General features: G+C 45.8%; 2 protein-coding genes across 7 annotated transcripts in view; one reads left to right on the top strand and one right to left on the bottom strand.

Annotated features, from left to right (window-relative positions):
- Positions 1 to 1220: 1220 nt before the first annotated feature.
- On the bottom strand, positions 1221 to 9171 carry NME6 (NME/NM23 nucleoside diphosphate kinase 6). Of its 2 annotated transcripts, XM_067556798.1 has the most exons (6): positions 9066 to 9171; positions 8224 to 8326; positions 3200 to 3239; positions 2380 to 2540; positions 2208 to 2269; positions 1983 to 2094 (listed from the first exon to the last, which is right to left on the bottom strand). In XM_067556798.1, the coding sequence occupies exons 1-5, from the start codon at positions 9153 to 9155 to the stop codon at positions 2223 to 2225; spliced, it is 441 nt and encodes a 146-aa protein (XP_067412899.1). In that variant the 5' UTR covers positions 9156 to 9171; the 3' UTR covers positions 1983 to 2094; positions 2208 to 2222. The 2 variants fall into 2 exon arrangements, with proteins under 2 accessions (XP_067412189.1, XP_067412899.1); XM_067556088.1 differs by lacking the exon at positions 2208 to 2269 and having other exon boundaries at positions 1221 to 2094.
- RABL2B (RAB, member of RAS oncogene family like 2B) overlaps positions 8679 to 26717 on the top strand; it is a 30194-nt gene continuing 12155 nt past the window's right edge. The window contains exons 1-4 of one of the 5 annotated variants that reach the window (XM_067554184.1): positions 8679 to 8822; positions 11077 to 11227; positions 11505 to 11534; positions 12167 to 12246. In XM_067554184.1, the coding sequence (XP_067410285.1) occupies positions 11112 to 11227; positions 11505 to 11534; positions 12167 to 12246 (226 nt within the window). In that variant the 5' untranslated portion in view covers positions 8679 to 8822; positions 11077 to 11111. Of the gene's footprint in view, positions 8823 to 9440; positions 9603 to 11076; positions 11228 to 11504; positions 11535 to 12166; positions 12247 to 26717 lie in introns of those variants that run through there. The other 4 variants (XM_067553446.1, XM_067551958.1, XM_067554933.1 and 1 more) reach the window with 4 other exon arrangements.

Below are 26717 nucleotides of genomic sequence, written 5' to 3'. Positions count from 1 at the left end.
GAAGAGTGAGGAGAGATTTGATAGTGACTTTCAACTATGTGAAGGGGGGTTCTAAAAAGGATGGATCTAGGCTGTGTTCATGGGCTGGCAGATTGGGACAGAACAAGGTGCAATGGTCTCAAGTTGCAGTGGGGGAGGTCTAGGCTGGATATTAGGAAAAATGTTTTCACTAGGAGGGTGGTGAAGCACTGGAATCAGTTACCTAGGGAGGTGGTGGGATTTCCATCCTTAGAGGTTTTTAAGGTGCGTCTTGACAAACCCTGGCTGGGATGATTTAGTTGGGTTGGTCCTGCTTTGAGCAGGGGCTTGGACTAGATACCTCCTGAGGTCCCTTCCAGCCCTAACTGTCTATAATTCTATGCATGGATCACTGTGGGCAGACCCTCCATAAACTTATCAAGCTCAGGCTTGAAGCACATCAGGTTTTTTTGCCCTCACTGCTCTCCTTGAAAGGCTGTTCCAGAATTCCAATCCTCTGACGGTTAGAAACTTTTGTCTAATTTCAAGACTAAACCTTGTGATGGCTAGTTTCTACCCATTTGTTTTTGTGTCAACACTGGCACTTTACTTAAATACCAGGAAGGGAAGGGAAAGGAGTCATTTATCCCTCTGATGTGTTTATAGAGAGCAATCATATATCCCCTCAGCCTTTGTTTGGTTAGGCTAAAGAAGCCAAACTCGAGTTTCTTCTCAGCAGATAGGTTTTTTTCCATCCCAGCCATTTACTGACCTAAGGCTGGATTAGAGCCAGCATCCACTACAGGGTAAAGGCCCTATGATGGGACTTAACCCCCATCATGTGCAAGGCCATTAAATGCACCCAGTTAGTCATGCTTTGCATCTGTGGATGTGATTAGCTAAATGGCTCCTGGTCAGAGGAGGGAGAGCTAAGCCATAAGTAGGCTGAAGGAGCTCAGTAGAGGGAGAGACAGCAGAGGAGCCAGGTCTCTCTGGCTGAGAGAAGCCCAGGTTTAGGGTACACAGACCGAGAATGAAGGCAGTGTGCTACAGGGCAGCATAGGCTCCTGCCAGGGAAGCCCTGAGATAGGCTCTGCAAGTAGTGAAGATTTCAGTAGCTCAAGAGAGAAGAACTACTCAATTTTGTTTGGACTTGTTTATGATACCCCAGAAGGGGTCTGAAGTGACTTGGGCAGAGGGTTGAGATGGGGCCAGAGGCAGGCAGCTGGTAAGTAGTGTTGGAGCTGAAGTTTGTGGCACTGATGCTTGGGGGTGGCTCCTAGGGTGAGTGAGCCCAACCACAGGCCCCTACCCTTATTCCTTGCATCCCCACAACCTGGGCCCAGACTAGAACCAGCAACCTATACGTGAAGTTATGTTCCCCATGTGACACGGCAGTATCTCTGATATCTAGCTCTGACACACCAATCTGTCTTCTGCCCCACCTACAGCGCACCACAGCACTAGATAAGCATGGAAGGTTATTGTCACTGGTGGTAAACAGCTGGAGTGCATTTTGGCAAGGTGGTGGGATGGGTTTTGTGCCTCACAGAGCTATTCCACACCCATCCTCATCACTCAGATCTGTGCTCTGCCCCTCACCCCTGCGCTCTCTTGAGGGAGCCCCCTTTACCACTGCCCTCAGCTTCTATGCAAGCACACTCCATGCTACTGAGGCTCCTCTACCATGCTGGAGTTCAGTGGATTCCTGCTGGTATCTAAGGTTTGTCTGTAGCATCCCTGCTATCTAGACGCTACATGTGCAGCCAGAGGGTAAGTGAGACACTCCCCCAGAGTGTGGTGTAACGTGTATTGGGTCTGGTATTCGCCCCCTGTAACAGACATTATGTGGCTCCGTGTCCCTGTTACAGGGATGGCCCAGCTGGTGCTGCCAGCAGCACTTCCTGAGTGGAAGGCAACACTCTCCCCATCTCTGAGGGATTAGTCAATGGTGAGTCTCCTCCTCTGCCCTATGATGACTCTGTCCATCCATCCTTGGCAGGCTGTGAACACGCTCTTCTGCATCATAGTGCACCAGGCCGCAGCGCAGACGGGGCTCGTCCTGCTGGTACCAGCGACTCTCACTGAATTCTGGGAAGAAGAAGGCAATCTCTCTACTGGCCGATGCTGCAGAGTCTGTAAAGAGGACAGAGAGAGCCATGAGGTGGTAGCATGTTGCCTTGATTGTTCCCTGACTTCTGCTGGGAGGGGCGGTGGACACAGCCTATGCTCAGGATCCTAAGCTCTACCTGTGCATCCATGAGTCACAGGACTGGGGTGAATGGAGCCCATCTGTTTGGATTAGAGGAACCTGCAAGGATGGAGGGACGTGAGGTTTGGGCACCAGCAGAGGCAGTGAGTGCACTGAGACAATGCCCCCTTCTGGCCCTTCCTCCACGCTTCCTGCCCCGGTGTTCTTACCTGAGCCATGCGTGGTGTTCCTTGTGTCAGTGAGGCCATAGGCTCCTCGAATGGAGTCTGGGGACGTGTTTCGGGCTTGGTACGCTTTGGTGGGTCCCATGAGAGATCGCCAGCGCATGACAGCATCTTCATGGGCTAGGATATAAGCTCGCATTGGGCCGCTAAGGAAACACAGCCAAGTGGGGACAAGAGGAGACGAGATTACAGCAGGGTGTGGACATCTCATATGCTTTCCATCCTTACAGACACAGCAGAGTCAGAACAGCAGGCGAATGTGGCTGTCATTCAGCACCCCACTGGGCCATAGAGCCAGCTGACGGAGAGGGGATGGTAACCAGGACCCCAAAGTATCCTAGACCGTAAAACTCCCTGATTCCAGGTCAGTGATCTGATTTAAGGCAGCCTAGAAAGAATGGCATTTCTAACAGTACAGACCGCACTCCCCCAGGTGCTACACTGCCAGGAGAGCACTGAGGATCAGCTCAGGTCCTGGTGCCAGACTGGAATCACAAAGTTCTAGGCCAGAGGTCTGAGTATCACTCGAACCGCGAATACTGCCTCTCTGCAACACTGAATACATGAATTCAGGAATGAGCTTGTCCACTGCCCTGTCCCACCCACATCGCCCCCTTACCCAGGCAGAGGGTGGAGAAGCCTCCCATGGTCAAAGGACAGCAGGGTTGCTAGCAGAAGCATCCGCATGAGGGGGCAATGAAGTGTGTGACACTGGGTTTCATCCCCACTCACTTCTGACAGCCTGAACAACTCCCCACCCCCAGGGCTGGGATTCACTGCTGAGCTGGGACTGAAGGGGAGGTACCTGGACATGAACTCCACCAGCCTCTGATAAAAAAATCGCCCTGCAATGAGAGAGACAGCATTTCACACTAATGGGGCATGTCTGCCCAGCGCCCCCTTCATCCTGACACCCTTTGCTTGGCCTTGCCCTACTGTCCTGCCCTTTCCCATACTCCTAACAGGAACACAGGCGTTGCCAGTCCGGGGTGCACCTAGCAAAGCATCCTGTCTCTGACTGGGACTGATATCTGCTGCTTCAACAGCAGGGCCAAACCACCCCATGAACAATTCTGGGGTAAACTGCCCTTATGAGAGAGTCTCCCCATCTCTGTCTGTCAATGGCGAGCTCTTCCCTGCAGCAGAAGGGTTTATCTTATACTATCAAATATAACAGATGTTTGTTTGCTTCCTTCCCATCTACCCATGGTACATATCTTTGAACAGAAGAGAAGCAAACACAGGGAGTTCGCCTTGGGGGAGAGCCCGCACAGGGTTTTGTCTTTCAGTGAGCAGTAAATACAGCGTCTGAAGAGGCTCCCACAGGAAACATAATATGGAAAGTGAGTGATCAGCTGTTGTGACCTGCACAGGATGTGCCATGTTTGTCTTTCTCCCAGAGGATAGAAGCAACTTCATCTGTATAAAGTGCAAGCTTGTCTCCATATTGGAAGAGAAGGTTAAGGGCTAGAGACCCAACTATCAACCCTGTGTGGCATTAAAGAAAATGAAGACTTTCTGGAAAGAAGTCACAATTTGTTACTGCAGGCACAGCATGCGGATGAATCACACAGGGCAGTTCAGGGGAGACTGAAGAACAGGGAAGAAAATGGGCAGCACGTGACCTCCAGAAGACCATATAGCCCCAGTGCAGATAGAGATAAGCAATCATTTTCAGGCTTTCTGCACAGGTCCTAGGGCGGAGAATGGTTTGGAAGATTCCTCTGAGGGAAGTGATCAGAAGAAGGCTCCATCGATCAGAAGGCTTGGGATGCATTGTCCTAGAGATGGGGGTTCCACAACGATCACTTCCAAGAGGAAGTGCCGTCTGTACCGGGAAACTTGAGAAGTGTGCTGCTTGTCTGGAGCTAGAATTCAGGATGTGATGGAGAGTCTGTTGAGACTCATCAAGTGCTCAGACTGCTACTCCTTCCCACTTCTCCATGTAGGCACCAATGACACTACCAAGAACGACTCTGAACAGATCACTGCAAACTACATAACTCTTGGAAGAAGGATAAAGGAGTTTGAGGTGCAAGTGGTGTTCTTTTCTATCCTCCCTCTAGAAGGAAAAAGCCCAGGTAGGGACCATCGAATTGCGGAAGTGAATGTGTGGTTACGCAGATGGTGTTAGAGAGAGGGCTTTGGATTCTTCGATCATGGGATGTTCCAGGAAGAAAGATTGCTAGGAAGAGATGGGATCCACCTACCAAAGAAAAGGAAGAGCATCTTTGCAGACAGGCTTCCTAACCTAGTGAGGAGGGCTTTAAACTAGGTTCACTGGGGGATGGGGACCTAAGCCCAGAGGTAAGTGGAGAAGTGGAACACCAAAAAGAAGCGCAAGGAGGAAGATACAACAGGGGAGACTTCCTGATTCGTACTGAGAAAGTAGGGCAATTGGCTAGTTATCTTAGGTGCCTGTACATGAACACAAGAAGCCTAGGAAACAAGCTGGAGGAATTGGAAGTCCTGGCACAGTGAAGGAACCATGATGTGATTGGAATAACCAAGACTTCGTGGGCTAACTCACACAACTAGAGCATTGTCATGGATGGGTATAAACTGTTCAGGAAGGAGAGGCAGGAGAGAAAAGATGGAGGAGTTGCACTGTATGTAAGAGAGATGACTGCTCAGAGTTCCAGTATGAAACTGGAGAAAAGCCTGTTGAAAGTCTGCATTAAGTTTAGAGGCAAGAGCAACAAGGATGATGGCACAGTATGTATCTGTTATAGACCACTAGACCAGGAGGATGAGGTAGACAAGTCTTTCTTCAAACTAGTGAAAGATCATAGGCCCTGGTTCTCATGGGGGACTTGAACTACCCTGACATCTGCCAGGAGAGCAATACAGCAGAGCACAGACAATCCAGGATGTTTTTTGGAGAGTGTTCCAGACAACTTCTTGGTGCAAGTGCTGGATGAACCTACTTCAGACTGAGCTCCTCTTGACCTCTGCTCACAAACAGGGAAGATTTGGTAGGGGAAGTAGAAGTGGGTGGTAACCTGGGCAGCAGTGACCATGAAATGGTCGAGTTCAGAATACTGACAAAAGGAAAAAAGAAAACAGCAGAATATGGACCCTGGATATCAGAAAAGCTGACCTTGACTCCCTCAGGGAACTGATGGGCAGGATCTCCTGGGAGGCTAATCTGAGGGGGAAAGGAACCCAAGAGAGCTGGCTGTATTTGAAACAAACCTTATTGAGGGCACAAGAACAAACCATCCTGATGTGCAGAAAGAATAGCAAAGTTTGGTCAGATGACCAGGGAGGAGTATAAAAATACTGCTCAAGCATGCAGGAGTGAAATCAAAGCACAATTGGAGTTGCAGCTTGTAAGGGATGTGAAGAGTAACAAGAAGGGTTTCTACAGGTATGTTACCAACAAGAGGAAGATTAGGGAAAGTGGGGCCCCTTACAGAATGGGGGAGACAACCTAGTGACAGATTATGTGGAGAAAGCTGAAGTACTCCATGCTTATTTTTGCCTCTGTCTTCGCAAACAAGGTCAGCTCCCAGACTGCTGCACTGGGCAGCACAGAATGGGGACGAGGTGAGCAGCCCTTAGTGCTGAAAGAACAGGTCCAGGACTATTTAGAAAGGCTGGACATGCACAAGTCTATGGGGCTGGATGCAATGCATCTGAGGGAGTTGGCTGATGTGATTTCAGAGCCATTGGCCATTATCTTTGAAAACTTGTGGTAATCAGGGGAAGTCCCAGATGATTGGAAAAAGGCAAATATAGTGCCCATCTTCAAAAAAGGGAAGGAGGAGGATGTGGGGAACTACAGACCAGTCAGCCTCACCTTAGTCCACAGAAAAATCATGAAGCAGATACTCAAGGAATTCGTTCTGAGGCACTTGGAAGAGAGGAAGGTCATCAGGAACAGACAGCATGGATTCACCAAGAGCAAGTCATGCCTGACCAACCTGATTGCCTTCTATGATGAGATGACTAGCTTTGTGGATGTGGGGAAAGCGGTGGATGTGATCTAACCTGACTTTAGTAAAGCTTTTGATACAGTCTCCCACAGTATTCTTATCATCAAGTTAAAGAAGAATCGGCTGGATGAATGGACTATAAGGTGGATAGAAAGCTGGCTAGATCATCGGGTTCAATGGGTAGCAATCAACGTCTTGATGTCTAGTTGGCAGCAGGTAATAAGTGGAGTGCCCCAGGGGCCGGTGCTGGGGCCAGTTTTGTTCAACATCTTCACCCCATTCTCCAGACCATTAATGAATTGCACCCTCAGCACATTTGCAGATGACACTTAGCTGGGGGGAGTGGTGGATACGCTGGAGGGCAGGGATAGGATTCAGAGTAACCTAGGCAAATTAGAGGATTGAGCCAAAAGAAATCTGATGAGAGTCAACAAGGACAGGTGCAGAGTCCTGCACTTAGGATGAAAGAATCCCATGCACTGCTATAGCCTGGGGACTGACCGGCTAGGCAACACTTCTGCAGAAAAGAATTACAGTGGACAAGAAGCTGGATATGAGTCAGCAGTGTGCCCTTATTGACAAGGTTAATGTCTTATTGGGCTGCATTAGTAAAAGCATGGCCAGCAGATCAAGGGAAGTGATTATTCCCCTCTGTTTGGCACTGGTGAGGCCACATTTGAAGTATTGTGTCCAGTTTTAGGCCCCCCCAGAAGGGATTTGGACAAATTGGAGAGAGTCCAGCGAAGGGCAACAAAAATGATCAGAGGTCTGGAGCACATGACCTTATGAAGAGAGGCTGAGGACCTGGGCTTGTTGAGTCTGCAGAAGAGAAGAATGAGGGAGGATTTGATAGCAGCCTCTAACTATCGGAAAGGGGGTTCCAGGGAGGATGGAGCTAGGCTGTTCTCAGAGGCAGATGACAGAACAAGGAGCAATGGTCTTAGATTGCAGTGGGGCAGATCTAGGTTAGATATTAGGAAAAACTTTTTTAAGAGGAGGGTGGTGAAGCACTGGAATTGGTTAACTAGGGAGGTGGTGGAATCTCCATCCTTAGAGGTCTTTAATGCCTGGCTAGATAAAGCCCTGGCTGGGGTGATTTAGTTGGGGTTGGTTCTGCTTTGAGCATGGGGTTGGAGTAGATGACCTCCTGAGGTCCCTTCCAACCCTTATCTTCTATGATTCTATATCTTGCCCCTATTACTCTAGGAGCGGAGCACCTCACAATTTTTAATGTACTGTATCTTCAGAAAACCCTAGCACTTTGGGCAGCGCTCTCATCCCCATGTCTCAGATGGGGAACAGAGGTACAAAGACACTAAGAGACTAGTCCAAGGTCATGCAAGAAATCTATAGCAGAGAATTATGCACCTAAGTGTCTAATTGTGTTCTAACTCTTATAAACTCTTGGCCTCAGTAATGCCTCCTGGCAGTGAGTTCCACAGATTGCATGTTGCATAATAAGTATTTCCTAGTGTAAGTCTTAAGTGTGCTGCCTTTCAATTTCTTTGAATGGCCTATGGCTGTTGTATTGAGAGTAAACATAATTCCCTGATTTACCTCATATCTATCTTAGTGTTTATACTAGCACCTATCACCATCGTGGCTGAGCATGTTCCATGTGAAATCAGTTCTGCATCCCTCTGTCATGTCCCCTTTTATTCATCTCCTCACTGAACTAAGCAAGCCCAGTCTTTGAATCTCTCTCCACACTGGAGTTTTTCCAACCCTCTCAGCCTGTTTGCGCCCTCTCTGCTATGTCCTGCCTTTCCTGTGCTCCCCACTGCCCATTCCACACTTTCTGCATGAGCAAAGGCAACCTCCCAGCCCCGGGATCCACGCTGCTGAAGGGCCCAGCTAGAGGTGGTGGCAGCGAGCTCCCTGTGCTTACTACCTGAGTGCTCCTGGTAAAATCGCTGGCTGTCTTCCCTTCTCCACACCAGCTCCTTGGTCCGCACAATGAGGAATTGGTTGTTCAGGATGGTCTCATGCACGGCCTGGAAAGGCACAAACACTTTCCATGTGGCAGAGCAAAGACTTCTACCAGGGGCCTGTGACTGCTGGGCACGAGGTGGGGCGAGACCAAGCGAGACTGCGGGGGCTAGCCGGGGGGTGAGGTGGGGGCAGGTATGGGCTGGGCGGGGCGTGGGGGGGGCAGGTATGGGGGGCAGGTGTGGGCTAGCTCCTAGAAACGGGTACAAGGCCACCGCCCTAACTCACAAGGGAAAGGCTCGCACCCCACCACCCAGCGGCCCTGAATGCTGGCTGCGGCACCGCTTCCCGCCGCACCCCGGGCAGGCTCAGGGCAGCGTTGGCCTCTCGCCCCACCCCGCTGTGTCAGGCTGTCCAGCCGCAGGCAGCAGCGGCCCGGCGAGCCCTTTGCGAAGGGCAGCTCCGCCGGGGGAGCGGAGCGGAGCACGGCCCAGCTCTGCGCGGGTGACGGGGGCTGGGGGGCGGCGGCTCCGGCAGGTCCCGCCTGCAGCAGCACAGCCGGTAAGCGGGGCCAGGAGCCGTGCTCGCCCGGGGCGGGGTGCGGGGATCCCGGGCTGGGGCCTGTACCCCAACTAACGCCGGGCGGGGCGGGGCGGGGCTGAGCTAAGCCAGCGCGGGCTGCTCCAGGGGCCTTGTCGGGTGTCCTGGCCAGGGGCGGGGGGCAGGCGCGGCAGCTGGAGGGAGGCTGACGCGAACAAGGCCAGGCCAGGCCCGGCCCGTAACGCGCCCCGCCCCTCACCTCACCTCGAGTACCAGCGGGTGGGCCACGGCGTCAGGCTTCAGCACCGCCAGGGTGAGCTGCAGCGGCCGCGCGGAGCGCAGCATGGCCGCCATCGCGCGCCGCGCGCCCCGCCCCGCCCCGCCCCGCTCCGCGCGCACAGGAGGCGGCGGCGCGAGCTGGGCCTCGGGACGCGTCGCCATGGCGACAGAGGCTGCGCGGAGGGGCCGGGTGGAGGGGATGGATAGGGAGCTGGGACCGGGGGGCGCTTGGGGGACGCTCCCCCTGCTGGTATCCAAGGCGTCCGGGTCCGAGTCCAGCCCCACCTCCCCAAGTGTCTCACTCACCGGCCGGCGGATCAGGCGGTCCGCGGATAGCCCGGCCCCGGGGTCCTTCAGGCGCGTGGGGCAGACGGCCCGGGGCCTCGCGCCGCCGCGTCGCGTAGCAGCGGGGACGCGGCTGGGCCGGTGGCTGTGGCTGAGGCTGAGAGAGGGGCCGCGGCTCTGCGGAGAGCGGCTGGATCGGTGGGGAAGCGGGAGCTGTTCCCTGCGTGGGCGGAGGTGGTAGGCGGGGAGATGGGTCCGGTGGGGCGGTGGTAGCTGGGGAGCTGTCCGGGGGGGGGAGGTGTAACCAGGAGCTGTCCCTGGGGGGGCAGGGATGATAGATGGGGGTAGTCAGGAGCTGTCCCTGGCGCCAGGGGACTCCGGATCACAGAACCATAGCAGGTTCGGGCTGGGAGGGGCCGCAGGAGGTATCTCGTCCTGCCCCCTGCACAGAGCAGGACCAGCCCCAACTGAACCATCCCAGCCAGGGCTTTGTCAAGACGCAGCTTAAAAACCTCTAAAGATAGAGATTCCCCCACCTGCCTAGGTAACCCATTCCAGTGCTTCACCACCCGCCTAGGGAGAAACTTTTTCCTAATGTCCAACCTAGACCTCCCCCACTGCAACTTGAGACCGTTGCTCCTTGTTCTGTCACCTGCCACCACCAAGAACAGCCTAGCTCCATCCTCCCTGGAACCTGCCTTCAGGTAGTTAAAGGCTGCTATCAAATCCCCCCTCATTCTTCTCTTCTGCAGACTAAACAAGCCCAGTTCCCTCAGCCTCTCCTCATAAGTCCTGTGCTCCAGCCCCCTCATCATTTTTGTTGCCCTCCGCTGGACTCTCTCCAACTTCTCCACATCTTTTTTGTAGTGGGGGGCCCAAAACTGGACACAATACTCCAAATGCGGCCTCACCAATGCCGAATAGAGGGGAACAATCACTTCCCGTGATCTGCTGGCAATGCTCCTACTAATGCAGCCCAATATGCTATTTGCCTTCTGGGCAATAAGGACACACTGCTGACTCATATCCAGCTTCTTGTCCACTGTAACCCCCAAGTCCTTTTCTGCCAAACTGCTGCCTAGCTAGTCAGTCCCCTGGCTGCAGCAGTGCATGGGATTCTTCCGTCCAAAGAGCAGGACTCTGCACTTGTCCTTGTTGAACCTCATCAGATTTCTTTTGGCCCAAAACTTTAATTTGTCTCTATCATTCTGTATTCTATCCCTGCCCTCCAATGTATCTACCACTCCTCCTAGCTTAGTGTCATCTGCAAACTTGCTGAGGGTGCAATCCATTAATGATCTGGAGGATGGGGTGAAGATGTTGAACAAAATCAGCCCCAACACTGACCCCTGGGGCACTCCGCTTGTTACCAGCTGCTAACTAGACATTGAGCTGTTGATCCCTATCCTTTGAGCCTGATGATCTAGGCAGCTTTCTGTCCATCTTATAGTCCATTCATCCAAACCATAAGTTGATGCTGATAAGTATACTGTGGGAGACCAAATCATAAGCTTTGCTGAAGTCAAGGTATGGAGTAATACCATTCCATTCTGGGTGGAGGTATCCTCCAGAGGCCATGGATCTGATCCAGCCTAGCAGTTGCATTGACAGTAGCTGCTCTTTGAGGGGTAAGAAGGAGACTGTCACACTGTGAGCTTATGCAAGCTCTTTCTGAGAGGCTCAGAAAAGTAAAATCTTCCCTTGGTCGCAGGAGAGGCACTTCTGTGTAACTAGTGTGAAGACAGCATGGCCAGAGATGCACCAGTGGGTGATTCCTGTGAGGAGCTGGACCAGGAGAAGTACGACGCTGATGAGAACGTGAAGATTATCTGCCTGGGGGACAGTGCCGTGGGGAAATCCAAGTGAGTAACTGGCCTTTATTGCAAGTGACTGACAGGCTCCAGCAGCAGACTGATTGGCACTCCCCAATCTGTGTGTGGGCTCTGCCTCTTCCCATGCACAAAGCAGTAGCTCTAGTTGTTGTTACTTATCCAGTGGTGTGTGAGCTGTGTCTGGGACCAAGGGAGAGGCTGAATGTGAATAGGAGTGGGGTGCCTGTCTGTGTCAGGAATGTGGAGAATCAAGGTTATAAAATGAGCAGATAAGATTAATTGGACTGTGTCATTTCTCTGCTTTCAGGTTAATGGAAAGGTTCCTCCTGGATGGATTGTATCCTTTAGCCTTTTTCAGACCTCACCGTTGTTTATTTTTGTTCTAGGGCCCAGGGGGATGCAGGAAGGAGAAAAGATCTGTTTGAGGCCTTTTTATTTAACCATTTTCTTCCCATCGGGGGCTCTCCTCCCATCCTCACCAGAGTTCAGAGTCCTGGCTTTCCCTGTCTGACCTAGACACTCTTTGTACTACATTGATGAACTAGCTAAATCCACACAATTCTTGGGGGTTCCTAACTTCTGTTTCTCCTACGAAGGTCTCCTTTCCCCACTACTAACTGCCATATCTTCTTTAGAATTCCTTTCCTGAACATTGCAGTGCTACCAGGTGGTCCTCTGAGTCCTACAGGACTGTCATGGGCACTGCAACCATAGGAGAGCAGATTTGCAAAGCTCCTGCTCCCCACCATAGTTTGGGATTGAAACTCTGAGGCAAACTTGAGTGACTGGCTTAGCTATTGCATACACTGCAGAGGAGCAGCTTGGTGACCCAGCTGCTGTCTGCTTGCCCCGGCCCCCTCAAGTAGGCCCCCCTCACAGGTACTTTGCTGAACATGAGATTGGTGTCTGGATAAGATTCCTTGGACAGAGGGAAATACTAACTTTATCAGCTCCTTAACCTGTGTGCAGCCGTCCGCAGCAGCTCTCTACATTTGCCTTGACACTCTACAAATACACAACCAATGTGGATGGGAAGAATATCCTTGTGGGTAAGCACCTCCTAATGGATGAGCCCAGATCCTCCTTGTAAGTGCTGGTACAGCCACGGGAAATACCTGCTATGACATTACTGAAGGATGCCTGTTGATTCCAGGAATTCCTATTCATCTCAATTGGGTGTTAAATGAACCCTAATAAGAGCAGTGGTAGTGTCCATGGTATCAGTGTCACTGTTGACTATTTTTATAGAAACACTTGAGCTGTTTTTAGTTTTAGTTTTGTGCTGAAAATGTGCTTGGTGCTGTATATGACACAAAAATAAAGACAGTGCCTGCCTTGAGGAGCTTGCTGTCTCAAAGGCAGGTGTTAGGGAGACAGATCACACTGGGAAACTGAGAAGAGGGAATGACATATGTTCTTGCTATGAACTCCAAATTTGTGGGCACTGCAGAGGGATTTGAATGAGAACTTCTTGAACACAGGTTGCAAGATCATTTTGCACCAGGAGATGGCATGAAGAAGGCCCAAAGACAGAAGCAGGAAAAGGAAGTGAAAAGACCACTAAGGCTGGTACCATTGGTGGAGTGGAAAGTGTGGGGGGACATGTTAAGGGACAAGTACTATGTTGTAGGCCGGCATGCAATGATGCACACCTTTGCAGGCAAGGCCAAGGAGTTTAAATTTAATGCAATGTCCAAGAGAGAGCCAGAAGAGGGACCCAAAGGGGTGACAAGGTCAGCGTGACAGGCAAGGAAGTTAATATTATGGGCTGTATTTTGGATGGACTGGAGGGGATGATGAAGGAATTATGGAAGCCAGCAAGGATAAGCCTGTGGTAATCAGGGTGGGAGGTGATTGGAGCCTAGACAGGTGTTCTAGCTTTTGGGACCAAAAAGAAGAGTTGGGTTTTCAATATGTTGTGGAGGAAAAAGTAGTGAGATTTGGATGTGAGAGAAGAAGGAGTTGTCATCAGAAAGTGAAATTGTTACTAATATGCTTCTCCAGGGGGGCAGGAGCTACAAATGACTCAGTGTTCTGTCCAGTTTTGGTCCTTGTCATGGCAGTGAAGCTAGCTGCACTTCTGTCCTCATTCTCATCTCTGCCTGCATTCCAAAGTGTGTGGTCTCTTGCCTTTACCTATCACGGGGTAGGATTTTATGATTCTTCTGATGGCACCCTGGTATATTGACTCATGAATACTAGCCACTTATCACCCAGCTGGCCATACTTAGTTTGAGGAACCTGTGTGCTTCCTACCTTCAAGAACCTGTGGAAAGTGATACTGACCAACAGCCTTCTTAAAACCAATTGTTTTGGTTTAGCAGTTGGAACAAAGTACAGTGCGTGTCGCTTATCAGCAAGCTCTCCATTCCCAGGAAAAAGTTGCTATTATTTGGAAGTTGCCAGTAAGCAAAAGGCAGGTTTGTAGGGCTTGCAGACAGGAACAAGCTAAGCCTTGGCCCCAGCACCAGGGCAGGACGCAGCCCTGGGAGCACAGGGAGAGATACCATGCAGGCCCCTGTCACTCCAGCTCCACATGAAAAGCATACAAGCCGCAACCCCCATCCCTGCTGCTGCCCTGCCTGTAGCTCCTCCTCCCAGCCTGCAGCACCATAGGAGAGAAGGCCATTGGGATAAGCTGTGGGCAGGGCAGCAGTAAAGTGGGGGGCGGCAGCCCAGATGCTGAGGCTTTCCATATGGAGCAGGGATGCTAGGGGCTCATGGGGCTGCACTGTACCTCTTCCTGCATTGTCCCTCTCCCTGGGCTTCACATGTCCCACCACTTCCATACCTGACTGCAGCCCTGAAAACCTGCCTATTCCAGTGCCTTTCCACAGGGAATGAGGGCGCTGGGTTATGCTGAGCCCATACCTCCAGTGACAGGAGAAGGCACAGCCTGGACAGCGCAGGGAGAAGTTCTGTGTAGTCCCATGGGCCCCCAACATCCCTGCTCCCTGTGGAAACCCCTGTCATTCAGGCTGCAGCCTATTTCCCTGCTTGTGCCCTGTCTGCAGCCTACTCTGGTCCCACTTTGCAGCGCCAGGACTCCTGAGTTATCTCCTGTGTGGGTGCCAGGTCCCCAGCCAAGGGGGCTCTATGGCAAAGAAGAAAAGTTGTCAATAAGCGGCATGATAGGTGCTAATATCGGAGTCTGTTAACTTTAAAATTAACAGGATAGGATCAGCTTCCAGCAAAACGTTGCTAATAACCGAAAGTTGTCAGTATCAGAATTGTTAATAACCAGCATCTACTGTATTAGAGAAAAAGGGATTTTAAAACATCAAAGAGCCTACATACACATTACAGTCTCGTCTTCATAGATTCTAAGGCAAGAGGGGACCATTGCAATCATCTGGTCTGGTCTCCTGTATAATACAGGCCACAGAACTTCCCAAAATAATTTCTAGAGCAGATCTTTTAGAAAAACATCCAGTCTTGGTATAAAAATTGTCAATGATGGAGAATCCATCATAGCCCTTGGTAAATTGTTCCAATGATTAATTACTCTCATCATTGAAAATCGATGCCTTATTTCCTGTCTGAATTTGTCTAGCTTCAACTTCCAGTCATTGGATCATGCTATACCTTTCTCTGCTAGATTGAAGAGCCTATTATTATTTGTTCTGTATTCAGGTACTTATAGACTGTAATCAAGTCACTCCTGCGCCTTCCGTTCGTTGAGTCTATCACTTTAAGGCATGTTTTCTCATCTTTTAATCATTCTCATGGCTTTTCTCTGAACATTCTCCAATTCATCAATATCCTTCTTGAACTGTGGGCACCTGAAATGGACACAGTATTTTAGCAGTGGCCACACCAGTTCCAAATACAGAGGAAAAATAACTTTTCTCCTCCTTCTCAAGTTTCCCATTTATGCATCCCAGGATCACATTAGCTCTTTTGGACACAGTGTCATACAGGGAGCTCATGTTCAGCTCATTATCTACCAGGAGCCCCAAATCTGTTTCAGAATCACTGCTTTCCGGGATAGAGATCCCCCTCCTGTGAGTATAGCCTACAGTCTTTGTTCCCAGATGTATACATTGACATTTAGGCATATTAAAAAACAAATTGTTTGCTTGCGTCCAGTCTACCAAGCAATCTAGATTGCTCTGAATCAGTGATCTGTCATCTTAATTATTTACCATGCCTCAATTTTTGTGTCATCTGCAAATTTTTTCAGTGATTATTTTATGTTTTCTTCCAGGTCATTGATAAAGATGTTAAATAGCATAGGACCAAGAACTGATCTCTGTGGGACCCCACTGGAAACAGACCCACTTGATAATGATTACCTGTTTACATTCTGAGGCCCATCAATTAGCCAGTTTTTAATCTGTTTTAATCCATTTAATCTCACACTTCACTACAAACTAAATTAGACAGGCTTTTTTCTTCTGTTACAGTAACAGAACAAAACCAATTTACATTCTCCTAGCAAAACCCAGATCTTTGGGTGTGTATTTCTTTCTTCCCTCTGTTCTCTAAGAGAAGCTGGGTTTAAGAAAGCTCCTTCTTCCCTGTGGGTGTCTGGGCCCAATTATCATTTTGCTCACTATTTTCTTTGTTTCATGACTCAGGTGTGAAGTTTCCTGATGCCAATGGCCTTGTCTGCACCTGAAAGTTTTACTGCTAAAGCTATTTTGTTTAAAGTTGTGACTTTTTTTTTAACCAAAATAGTTATATTAGTAAAAGCCATAGGGTGGACGCAATTATACTGATACAAAGTTGACTTTCCCTGTATAACTGCATCTGCACTAGAAGGACTGTATTGGTATTTATGGCAAAGAACCAGCTCTGCCATAGTTAAGGTTGAGCATTGCTTCCTGTTTAATGATGGACTATTCTAAGTACTCTAATATCCGCATGATGAGTTGGATTGTTTTGAAATATATAGTGCCTCATCGGGGTACCGGGTAGTGTTAGTTGTCCAAATGTGGGACGTTTGAGCAGGAGGTTACTGAGTTATTGCCTTCTTTAAAAAACAGCATTTTACAAAAACATCACGGTCTTCTAATTGGGGTTTTGTTTTTGTTTTTTTGCATACACGGGGCTCAAACTGTAGAACATAATAGCTGCCATACTGGATCGGACTACGGTCCATCTTGCTCAGTATTCTGTCTCTAACAGTGGCCAATACCAGAACTTCAGGTGGTGTATACAGAACAGGGCAATTATGAAGTGATCCACTCTTGTCTTCCACTCCTGGCTTCTGGTCAAAGATTTAGGGTTGGACAAAGCACGCGGTTGTATTCCTGACCATCTTAGCTAATAGCTATTGATTTATCTGTCTGCCATGAACTTATCCAGTTCTATTTTGAACCCAGTTATACTTTTGGCCATCACAATATACCATGGCAATGAGTGCCACACATTAGTTGTATATTGTGTGAAAAAGTACTACTTGTTTATATTAAACATGCTACCTGTAAATTTTATTAGGTGCCCCCTATTTTTTGTATTGTGTGAGAGGCTATATAACACTTCTCTATTTATTTTCTCCACACCATTCATGATTTTAAAGCCCTCTGTCATATCCACCTTGGTTGTCTCCTTTTTAAGCTGATCAGCCCTAATCTTTTTAGTCTCTCCTTGTATGGAAGCTGTTCCATACACTTGATGACCTTTGTTGCCTTTCTGTCACCCTTTTCAAGTTCCACTATCCTCTTTTTGAAAGGGGGTAACCCGAACTGGACACTGGTGTGGGTGCACCATATATTTATATAGTGCCATGGGGCCTAAGTGTGGATATGATAGAGGTTTATAAAATCAGGATTGCTGCGGAGAAATGAATAGGGATATGTTATTTACCCCTTCACTTAGCAAAAGAACTAGAGGTTACCCAATGAAATTAATAGGCAACAAATTTAAAACAAATATTAGTAAGTACTTCTTCCAGGTTTCTACAGATACGTTAGTAACAAGAAGAAGATCATGGAAAGTGTGAGCCTCTTACAGAATGGAGGAGGCAACCTAGTGACAGATGATCTGGAAAAAGCTGAAGTATTCAATGCTTTTTTTGCCTCTGTCTTCACAGACAAGGTCAGCTCCCAGACTACTGCACTGGGCAGCACAGAATGGGGAGGAGATGAACTTCCCTCAGTGCTGAAAGAACAGGTTCAGGACTATTTAGAAAGGCTGGACATGCACAAGTACATGGGGCTGGATGCAGTGCACCCAAGGGTCCTCAGGGAGTTGGCTGATGTGATTTCAGAGCCATTGGCCATTATTTTTGAAAACTTGTGGCAATTGGGGGAGGTCCCAGATGACTGGAAAAAGGCAAATACAATGCCCATGTTCAAAAAGGGAAGGAGGAGGATCTGGGGAACTACAGACCAGTCAGCATCACTGCAGTCCCCAGAAAAATCATGGAACAGGTCCTCAAGGAATCCATTTTGAGGCACGTGGAAGAGAGGAAGGTGATCAGGAACAGTCAGCATGGATTCAGCAGGGGTCAGTCATGTCTGACCAACCTGATTGCCTTCTATGATGAGATGACTGACTCCGTGGATATGGGGAAAGCCATGGACATGACATACCTTGACTTTAGCAAAGCTTATGATACGGTCTCCCACAGTATTCTTATCAGCAAGTTAAAGAAGTATGGGTTGGTTGGATGAATGGACTATAAGGTAAGTAGAAAGCTGGCTAGATCATTGGGCTCAATGAGTAGCAATCATTGGCTTGATGTCTAGTTGGCAGCCAGTAACAAGCGGAGCGCCCCAGGAGTCGGTGCTGGGGCCAGTTTTTTTCAACAGTTCATTAATGATCTGGAGCATGTGGTGCATTGCACCCTCAGCACATTTTCAGATGATACTAAACTAGGGGGAGTGGTAGATATGCTGGAGGGCAGGGATAGGATACAGTGACCTAGACAAATTAGAGGATTGGGCCAAAAGAAATCTGATGAGGTTCAATGAGGACAAGTGCAGAGTCCTGCACTTAGAACGGAAGAATCCCGTGCACTGCTGCAGACTGGGGACCGACTGCCTAGGCAGCAGTTCTGCAGAAAAGGACCTGAGGGTTACAGTGGACAAGAAGCTGGATATGAGTCAATAGTGTGCATTTATTGACAAGAAGGCTAATGGCTTCTTGGACTGCATTGCCAGCAGATTGAGCGAAGATCCTTTCTATTTGGCACTAGTGAGGCCTCATTTGGAGTACTGTGTCCAGTTTTGGACCTCCCACTACAGAAAGGATGTGGACAAGTTGGAGAGAGTCCAGCGGAGGGCAACAAAAACTATTAGGAGGCTGGAGCACACGATTTATGAAGAGAGACTAAGGGAACTAGGCTTGTGTTTAGTCTGCAGAAGAGAAGAGTGAGGGGGGATTTGATAACGGTCATCAACTACCTGAAAGGGGCTTCCAGGGAGGATGGAACTAGGCTGTTCTCAGTGGTGGCAGATGACAGAACTAGGAGCAACTGTCTCAAGTTGCAGTGGGGGAGGTGTATGTTGGATATTAGGAAAAGCTTTTTCCCTAGGAGGGTGGTGAAGCACTGGAATGGGTTACCTAGGGAGGTAGTGGAATCTCTACCTTTGGAGGTTTTTAAGATGCATCTTGACAAAGCCCTGGCTGGGATGGTTTTGTTGGGGTTGGTCCTGCTTTGAGCAGGGCATTGGACTAGATAACCTCCTTAGGTCACTTCCAACCCTAATCTTCTATGATTCTCCATATAACGCACAGTTAATCTGTGGAACTCATTGCCAGGGGATGTTGTGAAGGCCAAAAATATAACTGGGTTAAAAGAGAGTTAGATAAGTTCAAGGAGAATAGGTCCATCAATGGCTATTATGAAGATGGTAAGGGATGCAACCCCATGCTCTGTGTGTCCCTAATTCTCTGACTGCCAGAAGCTGGGATATAATGACAAGGATGTGTTACTTCATAGTTACTCTGTTCTGTTCATTCCCTCTGAAACATCTGGGACTGGCCAGTGTCAGAAGATAGAATAGTGAGCTGGATGGACCTTTGGTCTGACCCAGTATGTTCATTCTTATGTTCTTTGTCTTATTTTCTATTCCATTCCTAATAGTTTGTAACATACAGTTAGTCTTTTTGACCGCTGCTGTGTTTTCAGAGAACTGTGATTCCAAGATCTCTTTATTGGGTGGTAATATTCCATGATTTCACAATGATTCCTGTTGATTTTTGACACTTCGTGATTAGTGTGGATACCAGTGAGACACGGTACGCCCGATTTGCAGATTAATAAGGTTTAATGTGCAAGGTTTTTTATAAATATACTAGTTAGATACAAAGCCTAAAATTAACTACAATATATTATACTTACTAAGCCTGGAGAGCTAAGCCGTTACTCAGAAGGCTTTATACAGGAACGGCTTTTTTTAGGGGCCCCGCCAGAGAGTTAGTGGATTTTTTGGTTTAACCGGCAGCACCTTCCGCGAAGTCATGTGTTGATGGAGTCCCCCACCCCCCTTTGTTTAAGTAAGGACTACTTATACCCTTTTATAAACAACCTTTACCTAATTATTTTTTTTATTATTATTATATATGCTAATTACCTACAATGGGTTTTTATTTTTAACTACATCTTATTTTTACCATGATAATTGGGGTTGTTAAAACAACATTTGGTTATAGGAGGGGCGGAGTAAAAGTATGCCCCTTGGCAATAAAACAGTGTACTCCCAGACGTTTAAGGATAACTTCTTGTTTTTATTACCGTTATTTATGTGTAGCTGCAAGCATACAGTATTTGTATTTTGTTTTATGTTGTGCCTTGGAATGCAGAAACTGAGACATTTATACGGTTATTTAGTTTTTGTCAGCTGGAAGATGTCATGCTACAGGGGTTAGAATAGCCAAGCAAGCAACTGAAGCTATGCTAGGCCTGTAGGACAGTGGTCAAGCAACTCAAATTGTACTGGGCCTCCAACATTCCTCTCCTTGGTGGCTATTATAACTTAACAGGCCACCACCATGATGACTTTTTGATACACACCTTTGACTATGGTTTAAGGCACCCCAGCCAGGGTTTGAACAATTAGTGTTTTTTTGTTGGCAGGGCATATTGCAGAGCGCCGCCTTACCTGTATGCGGGGGTCTTTTAGGCCCTTGAGGCGCTTTAGGGATCTTCTGGTTCACCACAAGAGTCCCACTGCAGCCATTATAGAAACTATTTGCAATACACACACGAGCACAATGGGATTCAGGGCTAGATTTAAAATTTCAGTAGCAGTGGGGGACCATTTTAATAGGGTTTTTTACCAACTGTCCTTTGTGGCAGCTTTTGCAGCATTTAGGACTTTGATTATTTTAGTTTTATTATATTTGACTATTAAATTTACAGTTTTTAATCGTTTTTGAATGTGTGTAAGCAGGGTTATTATGTTTGAATGTATTAGTGTGCGTTGTACCAAATTAGTATTGACTTTTAATATTACAGGTTGAACATATTTTACAACATTAATATTTACTATTAACAACAAATACATATTTTGATACTTTATAAACTACATTACACAATTTTAATACAGCAATGTTGCAATAACATTTGTTGTAGGCAGGATTAACATTTTTGAATAAATGTTATTAATTACCACTTGGGTACATTGCATGCGTACACAAACACAACCTTGTCCAATGTACACAACAGAAGAATTAATGCTATTATTGGGTACCAAAGCATAGTGACAATTTTATACATTTAATTTATTTTTTTACAAGGGTATGTAAATTGTGTTAGTGGTTTTTACAAATATATTTTAATTTTGATTTTCACATGGCGTTACATGTGCAGCTTTGTAAACTAACCAATTGAGGGTTTGGGGTTTTTTTTAATTTTTATGCTAGGTGTTTAATAGGCCATAGCACTTTAGTTTTTCCATTGAGGCCTAGGGGGACTACTTGTGTATGTTTATGATGCGAGCAGCAGATATTGTTATTACATACGCTGTAATTACTTGAGCCTGGGCATTACATTTTTTACCAATGACTTAAGGCCCTTTTTCGGGTGGTGGCATTATTTTAAATTAATTTTTTTATTTTATTACGTAGGACTTTGCTAAGTCCTTGTTGGATAATACCTTGGCCTATTTTTTGAGCCCAAAGCTGTGCTTGTATGCAACCTAAAGCTCTGGAGGTAGCATTTATTATAATTTTTGTGAGGTTTAATAGGTTCAGGCGTGCTTTTTTATTATTTATTTTTAGGGTACTCATATATTTTTAAGTAATTTTTTTTATATTTTAAGGCTGAATGTGTGTGTACTATGGTATTTGATAGGGCTTTAAGGCTTTTGCCTAGGACGCTTAACTTGTTTGTTAAAACTTTTTTATTAATTGCATTTAGCACTTTTGCTGATGCTTTTATACCTCCCAAAATATCTCCTTTAATGTTTTGCTTGGGACGTGCATGTGTGTTAGCGTTGTGTGTTACCCAGGTGTTCATCTAATGCAGCCATTTTTGTACTACTAGGGGTGTTATAAACGGTGCGCAATGGGGATGTAGGTGGGATATGTTAATTTTGTTATGTTAATATTTATGTTAATGTTAATATTTTGTATGCCTACCTGTACTTTTACAAAGTGTACTTTTGGCGTTTTTAGTACTTGGCTTTTATAATTTTTTTTAACACCAAGTTTTTAACATTGTATTTTTTGGTCTTGGGAGCACAGTGTATAACTACACTTCGATAGGTGTTTATGTACATTATTACACTTGCAGAGGGATTTACTAAAACCCATTGTGGATAGTATACCTTTAGTTTAGTAACAGGTGGGTTTTTTTTTATTAGGTGGAATATTTTTATGTAGTAATAGCTAAAATTGGCTTTGTTGTAAATTACTTTAAACCGATTTTGACACCATAACAGTGTGTTGCTTTGTTTTTTGGGGGGTTTTTTTGGTCCAATTTACTTTGTGTAAATAAACCAAAATATTTGGGCCAGCTTTTTTTTGAAGGGTACTTATTTTGGTGACATTAATTGTGAGTTGCCCCTCAAAATTACAAAAAGTTGTTATTTTAAGCTTTAAAGCATTTTTTCCCAGCCACACGGTAGTGGGCAGGGGTACCATTTTACAACATTTATTTGAGATTGCACCATTTTTTTTGTTTACACCAGCATAGCACAGCAAACACACACAGTAAAACAATAACGAACATCATACAACTTTTTTTTATATTGCATGTCTTGATCTTGTATTTTTGTGTACCATTGTGGATTTGTGTAATAACTATTTACAAACAAAACACAAAACAAAACCGGGATTTATAGACTTTAATTAGTATTAATTACAGCATATATTTAATTTTTGTATTTGTTGCTATTTAGTGGTTTGCAAAATTAAATGGCATAATAGAGGAATTGTACTGTGGTATTTTTATCATTTTTTTTTGCCTGTAAACTTTTATTGGTTTTGCATTAGGAAGGGCCAGCTTTATTAATGAGAAAAGGCAATTATGCTTAGAACCCTTAATTATTAGGGCATATGAGGCCTGGTTGGAAGCCGTAGGTGGTTGGACTTTTACATTTTTAATTTAGGGCTGGATATATGCCCTTTTTAAATTTTTTTAGACACTATGTACTTAAGAGGGGTGTGAGCCACTTGTAAAATGATTGGGGCAGAACCAGTAAGGTATTGCCAGTGCCCCAAGGCCCATACCAATGCCAACATTTTTTTTTTACAAGGGGTAAAGATAATCTCTGGCCCTTTTAGTACTTGAGAGGCAAATGCCACTGGCTTTTGACCAGAAGTCCCCTTCTGGCTTAAAATAGCTCCTATTCCCTTTGGGGAATGAGCTAACTGTAACACAAATGGTTTAGTGTTATTCAGGTGTGCTAGTGCAGGTGCGGAGATTACTGCTTGTTTTAATTTTAATAGGGCCTGATTTTGGTTTGGGCCCCACTTTTAGGGTCCTTTTTTTTTTAGTAGTTGATACAGGGGCAAAATTTTTTACGTGGTTGCGGAGCCATTTTGTAAGACCTAAGAAAGAACGCAGTTTACAAATTAATTTCACTTTTTGCTGATAAGGAGTAATTTTTTTTTGTCCTAACACTGAACCCAGATATTGGGCCTCTTGCTGACACAATTGGGCTTTTTTCAAATTAATTTGGAAGCCTGCTTGCTCAATCAGGAAGATTACTTCATTGAGCAAAAGCAGCTGAGCTTTTTTGGGTTACAGTCCAAAAGAGAACATTACTTACATAAGAGATAACATTTATTGGTGCTGTGCACCTATCCCATAATTTAATAACATGGGCATGTCAAATTATGGGGGAGCAGTGTAGCCCTTGTGGAACACACGTGAAAGTGAGTTGACGGTTCCTGTCGGTAAAAGCAAATTTATACCAGCAGTTAGGATGCAGAAGAATAGCAAAGAATGCATTTGATAAATTTAATACTGAAAACCATTTAGCTTTTATACCTATTGCAGCCATTACTTTTGGTAACTTAGCCACCACAGGGGCTGTTTTGGGTGTACATGTATTTAAAGCCCTGTAATTTACCGTAAGTTGCCAGGTTTTTTTGTCCGCTTTACAGACTGACCATATGGGGGAGTTGTTTATGCTATTAGTTTTTACTAGCACTTTTTGCTGCAAGAAAGCAGTAATTGTGGGTAACAATTTTTTTTTAGCCTTTTTTGTGTATTTGTACTGCTTTTGGGGTGGTGGATTAGGTTTTACAATAAGAACACATCCAGAGGGGTAGCCGTGTTAGTCTGTATACAGCAAAAACAAAAATGTGCCGCAGAACTCACGTTGTTTTTAATAAGAACACAGGCATTTACCCAGCCACAATTTAATTTATTTTTGGCCCATGCTTGTGGGTGTGCTTGTACTGTGTTAGCAACATTTAGGGAATACTGCTCTGCTGTAACTGAGAGTGGCTTTGGTGCTTTAAGAGCTGCCACCCTGTTTGCAGCTGCAATAACTTTAGGCATTTTTAATTTAATTTACAACACCCAATTAGCTAAATCAACAACAGCTTGCATTTTAAGCATACAATTTATGCCCAAAATAGCTGCTTTTTTAGCATGTGCCAAACCAAAAATGTTTGTTTATGTTTTTTTTACAATGGTGTAAGGAAGGGGACGAAAAAGGGGCATATTTATGCTGAAACCTTTAAACCTCTCTAACCTCTGCTGGTGATTTCCCTTTAACTTGACTGTTGCAGGAACTAAGATCATCAATCAATGAAATAGTGGCACCAGTATTTACAAACATATGCTGTCCGAACGCCCTCTGTTTAAAATCCACCCAGATAGTGGGTTGTCCTCATTTATCAGATGTTAACGGTGCCGCATATATCAGGGGATTTAGGGATGCCTGGCCTCACCCCTATGCCTTTGAGGGCTTCCCCTCAGGAGTTGGGGTCGGCCATTAACCCTCATTAACACATTTTTTTGGAGTGTGAGACTTTTTTTTTTTTTTTTTTTGACAAATTAGGTCAGCCAAATTAGGACAACACGTACAGCAGCTTGCACGTTTTTACATTTTGCTTTTTAGATATAAGCTGGGTTTTTTTTTTTTTTTTTAAACTGTTTAGCTTTTTTTTTTTGTACCCCTCTGCATCATGCTGAGAGTTAGAGAGCAAGTTAGCCTGAGTAAGACAGTGGGACACTGAAGATTTATACTTTATTTTTAGTTTTTGTACTTGACCGTGGCATGCTATTAATGGTTTATGCAGCTTTTTGGGAGATTTTTTGGCTAACTTCCCTAACTTTTTAATAAGGGTTTTAGATACTAAAACGTTTTTTTTTTTACAATTAGGCTTTGTTTTTGTGAATTGTTTTTACTGGAGTATTAAGTTTGCATATGCTATTTTACCCTTAAATGCTTTTTTAGACCATGGGTTTTTACCCAGGTTATTTAAAAAAGCTTTTATATTTGAGACTGGTTTTAGCGAAAGGAGAACAGCAAGCCCTTGACTGCCTGACTTACAACACATTTTTGTAGAGGACATTATGCTCTTTTTTTGAAGCCAAATATAAATGCAGCTTTGCGGAGAACCATGCCAGACAGGTTGCAACCCTGCTGACAAGCAGTGAGAGAAACCCTTGCACCGTATGCCTTAAAAATTGTTTCACTCACAACTGATCGAGCCCACACAGGGACACCAATTGTTGATTTTGGACACTTTGTGATTAGTGTGGTTACCAGTGAGACACGGTACGCCCGATTTGCAGATTAATAAGGTTTAATGTGCAAGGTTTTCTATAAATATACTAGTTAGATACAAAGCCTAAAATTAATTACAATATATTATACTTACTAAGCCTGGAGAGCTAAGCCATTACTCAGAAGGCTGTATACAGGAATGGCTTTTTTTAGGGGCCCCACCAGAGAGTTAGTGGATTTTTTGGTTCAACTGGCAGCACCTTCCACAAAGTCATGTGTTGATGGAGCGCCCCCCCCTTTGTTTAAGTGGTGACTACTCATACCGTTTTATGAACAACCTTTACCTAATTATTTTTTTTGTTATTATTGTATATGCTAATTACCTACAATGGGTTTTTACCCTTAACTACATTTTATTTTTACCATGATAATTGGGGTTGTTAAAACAACATTTGGTGATAGGAGGGGCGGAGTAAAAGTATGCCCCTTGGCAATAAAACAGTGTACCCCCAGACGTTTAAGGATAACTGCAAAAGAGAAGAATGAGGGGGGATTTGATAGCGGCCTTTAACTACCTGAAAGGGGGTTCGAGGGAGGATGGGGCTAGGCTGTTCTCGGTGGTGGCAGATGACAGAACAAGGAGTAACGGTCTCAAGTTGCAGGGCGGGAGGTCTAGGTTGGACATTAGGAAAAAGTTTTTCACTAGGAGGGTGGTGAAGCACTGGAATGGGTTACCTAGAGAGGTGGTGGAATCTCCATCTTTAGAGGTTTTTAAGCTGAGGCTTGACAAAACCCTGGCTGGGATTATTTAGCTGAGGTTAGTCCTGCTTTGAGCAGGGGGTTGGACTAGATGACCTCCTGAGGTCCCTTCCAACTCTAATATTCTATGATTCTATGAACTTGTTGTTTTTATTACCGTTATTTATTTGCAGCTGCAAGCATACAGTATTTGTATTTTGTTTTATTATGTGCCGTGGAATGCAGAAACTGAGACATTTATACGGTTATTTAGTTTTTGCCAGCTGGAAGATGTCATGCTACAGGGGCAGAATAGCCAAGCAAGCAACTGAAGCTATGCTAGGCCTATAGGACAGTAGTCAAGCAACTCAAATTATACTGGGTCTCAAACATTTCCAAGATATTTTTCTTGGGTGGTAACACTAATTTAGACCCCATCTTTGTATATATTTGTATATGTATATTTGGGATTATTTTTTTCAATGTGCAGTACATTGTCCTTATCAATGTTGAATATCATCTGCCATTTTGTTGCTCACTCACCCAGTTTTGTGAGATCCCTCTGTAATCCTTGCAGTCTGCTTTGGACTTACCTATCCTGAATAATTTTGAACTTTACCACGTCGCTGTTCACCCCCTTTTCCAGATCATTATTCAATATGTTGAACAGCACAGGTCCCAGTACAGATCCTTGGGATCCT

The sequence above is a fragment of the Emydura macquarii genome, unplaced genomic scaffold (genome assembly GCF_026122565.2).
Source record: "Emydura macquarii macquarii isolate MOO-44397 ecotype Brisbane River unplaced genomic scaffold, CSIRO-AGI_Emac_v2 contig_6, whole genome shotgun sequence".
Taxonomy (NCBI): Eukaryota; Metazoa; Chordata; order Testudines; family Chelidae; genus Emydura; species Emydura macquarii.
The sequence above is the reverse complement of the archived record's forward strand: the minus strand, read 5'-3'. Positions and strand labels throughout refer to the sequence as shown.

Coding starts and splice junctions, on each gene's coding strand:
- NME6 (XM_067556088.1), bottom strand. CDS start 9,155: ATGGCGGCCATGCTGCGCTCCGCGCGGCCGCTGCAGCTCACCCTGGCG. Junction 3,240..8,223: donor ATTTTACCAGGAGCACTCAG/GTAGTAAGCACA, acceptor CTCTCATTGCAG/GGCGATTTTTTTATCAGAGG. Junction 2,095..2,379: donor GAACACCACGCATGGCTCAG/GTAAGAACACCG, acceptor TCCTCTTTACAG/ACTCTGCAGCATCGGCCAGT.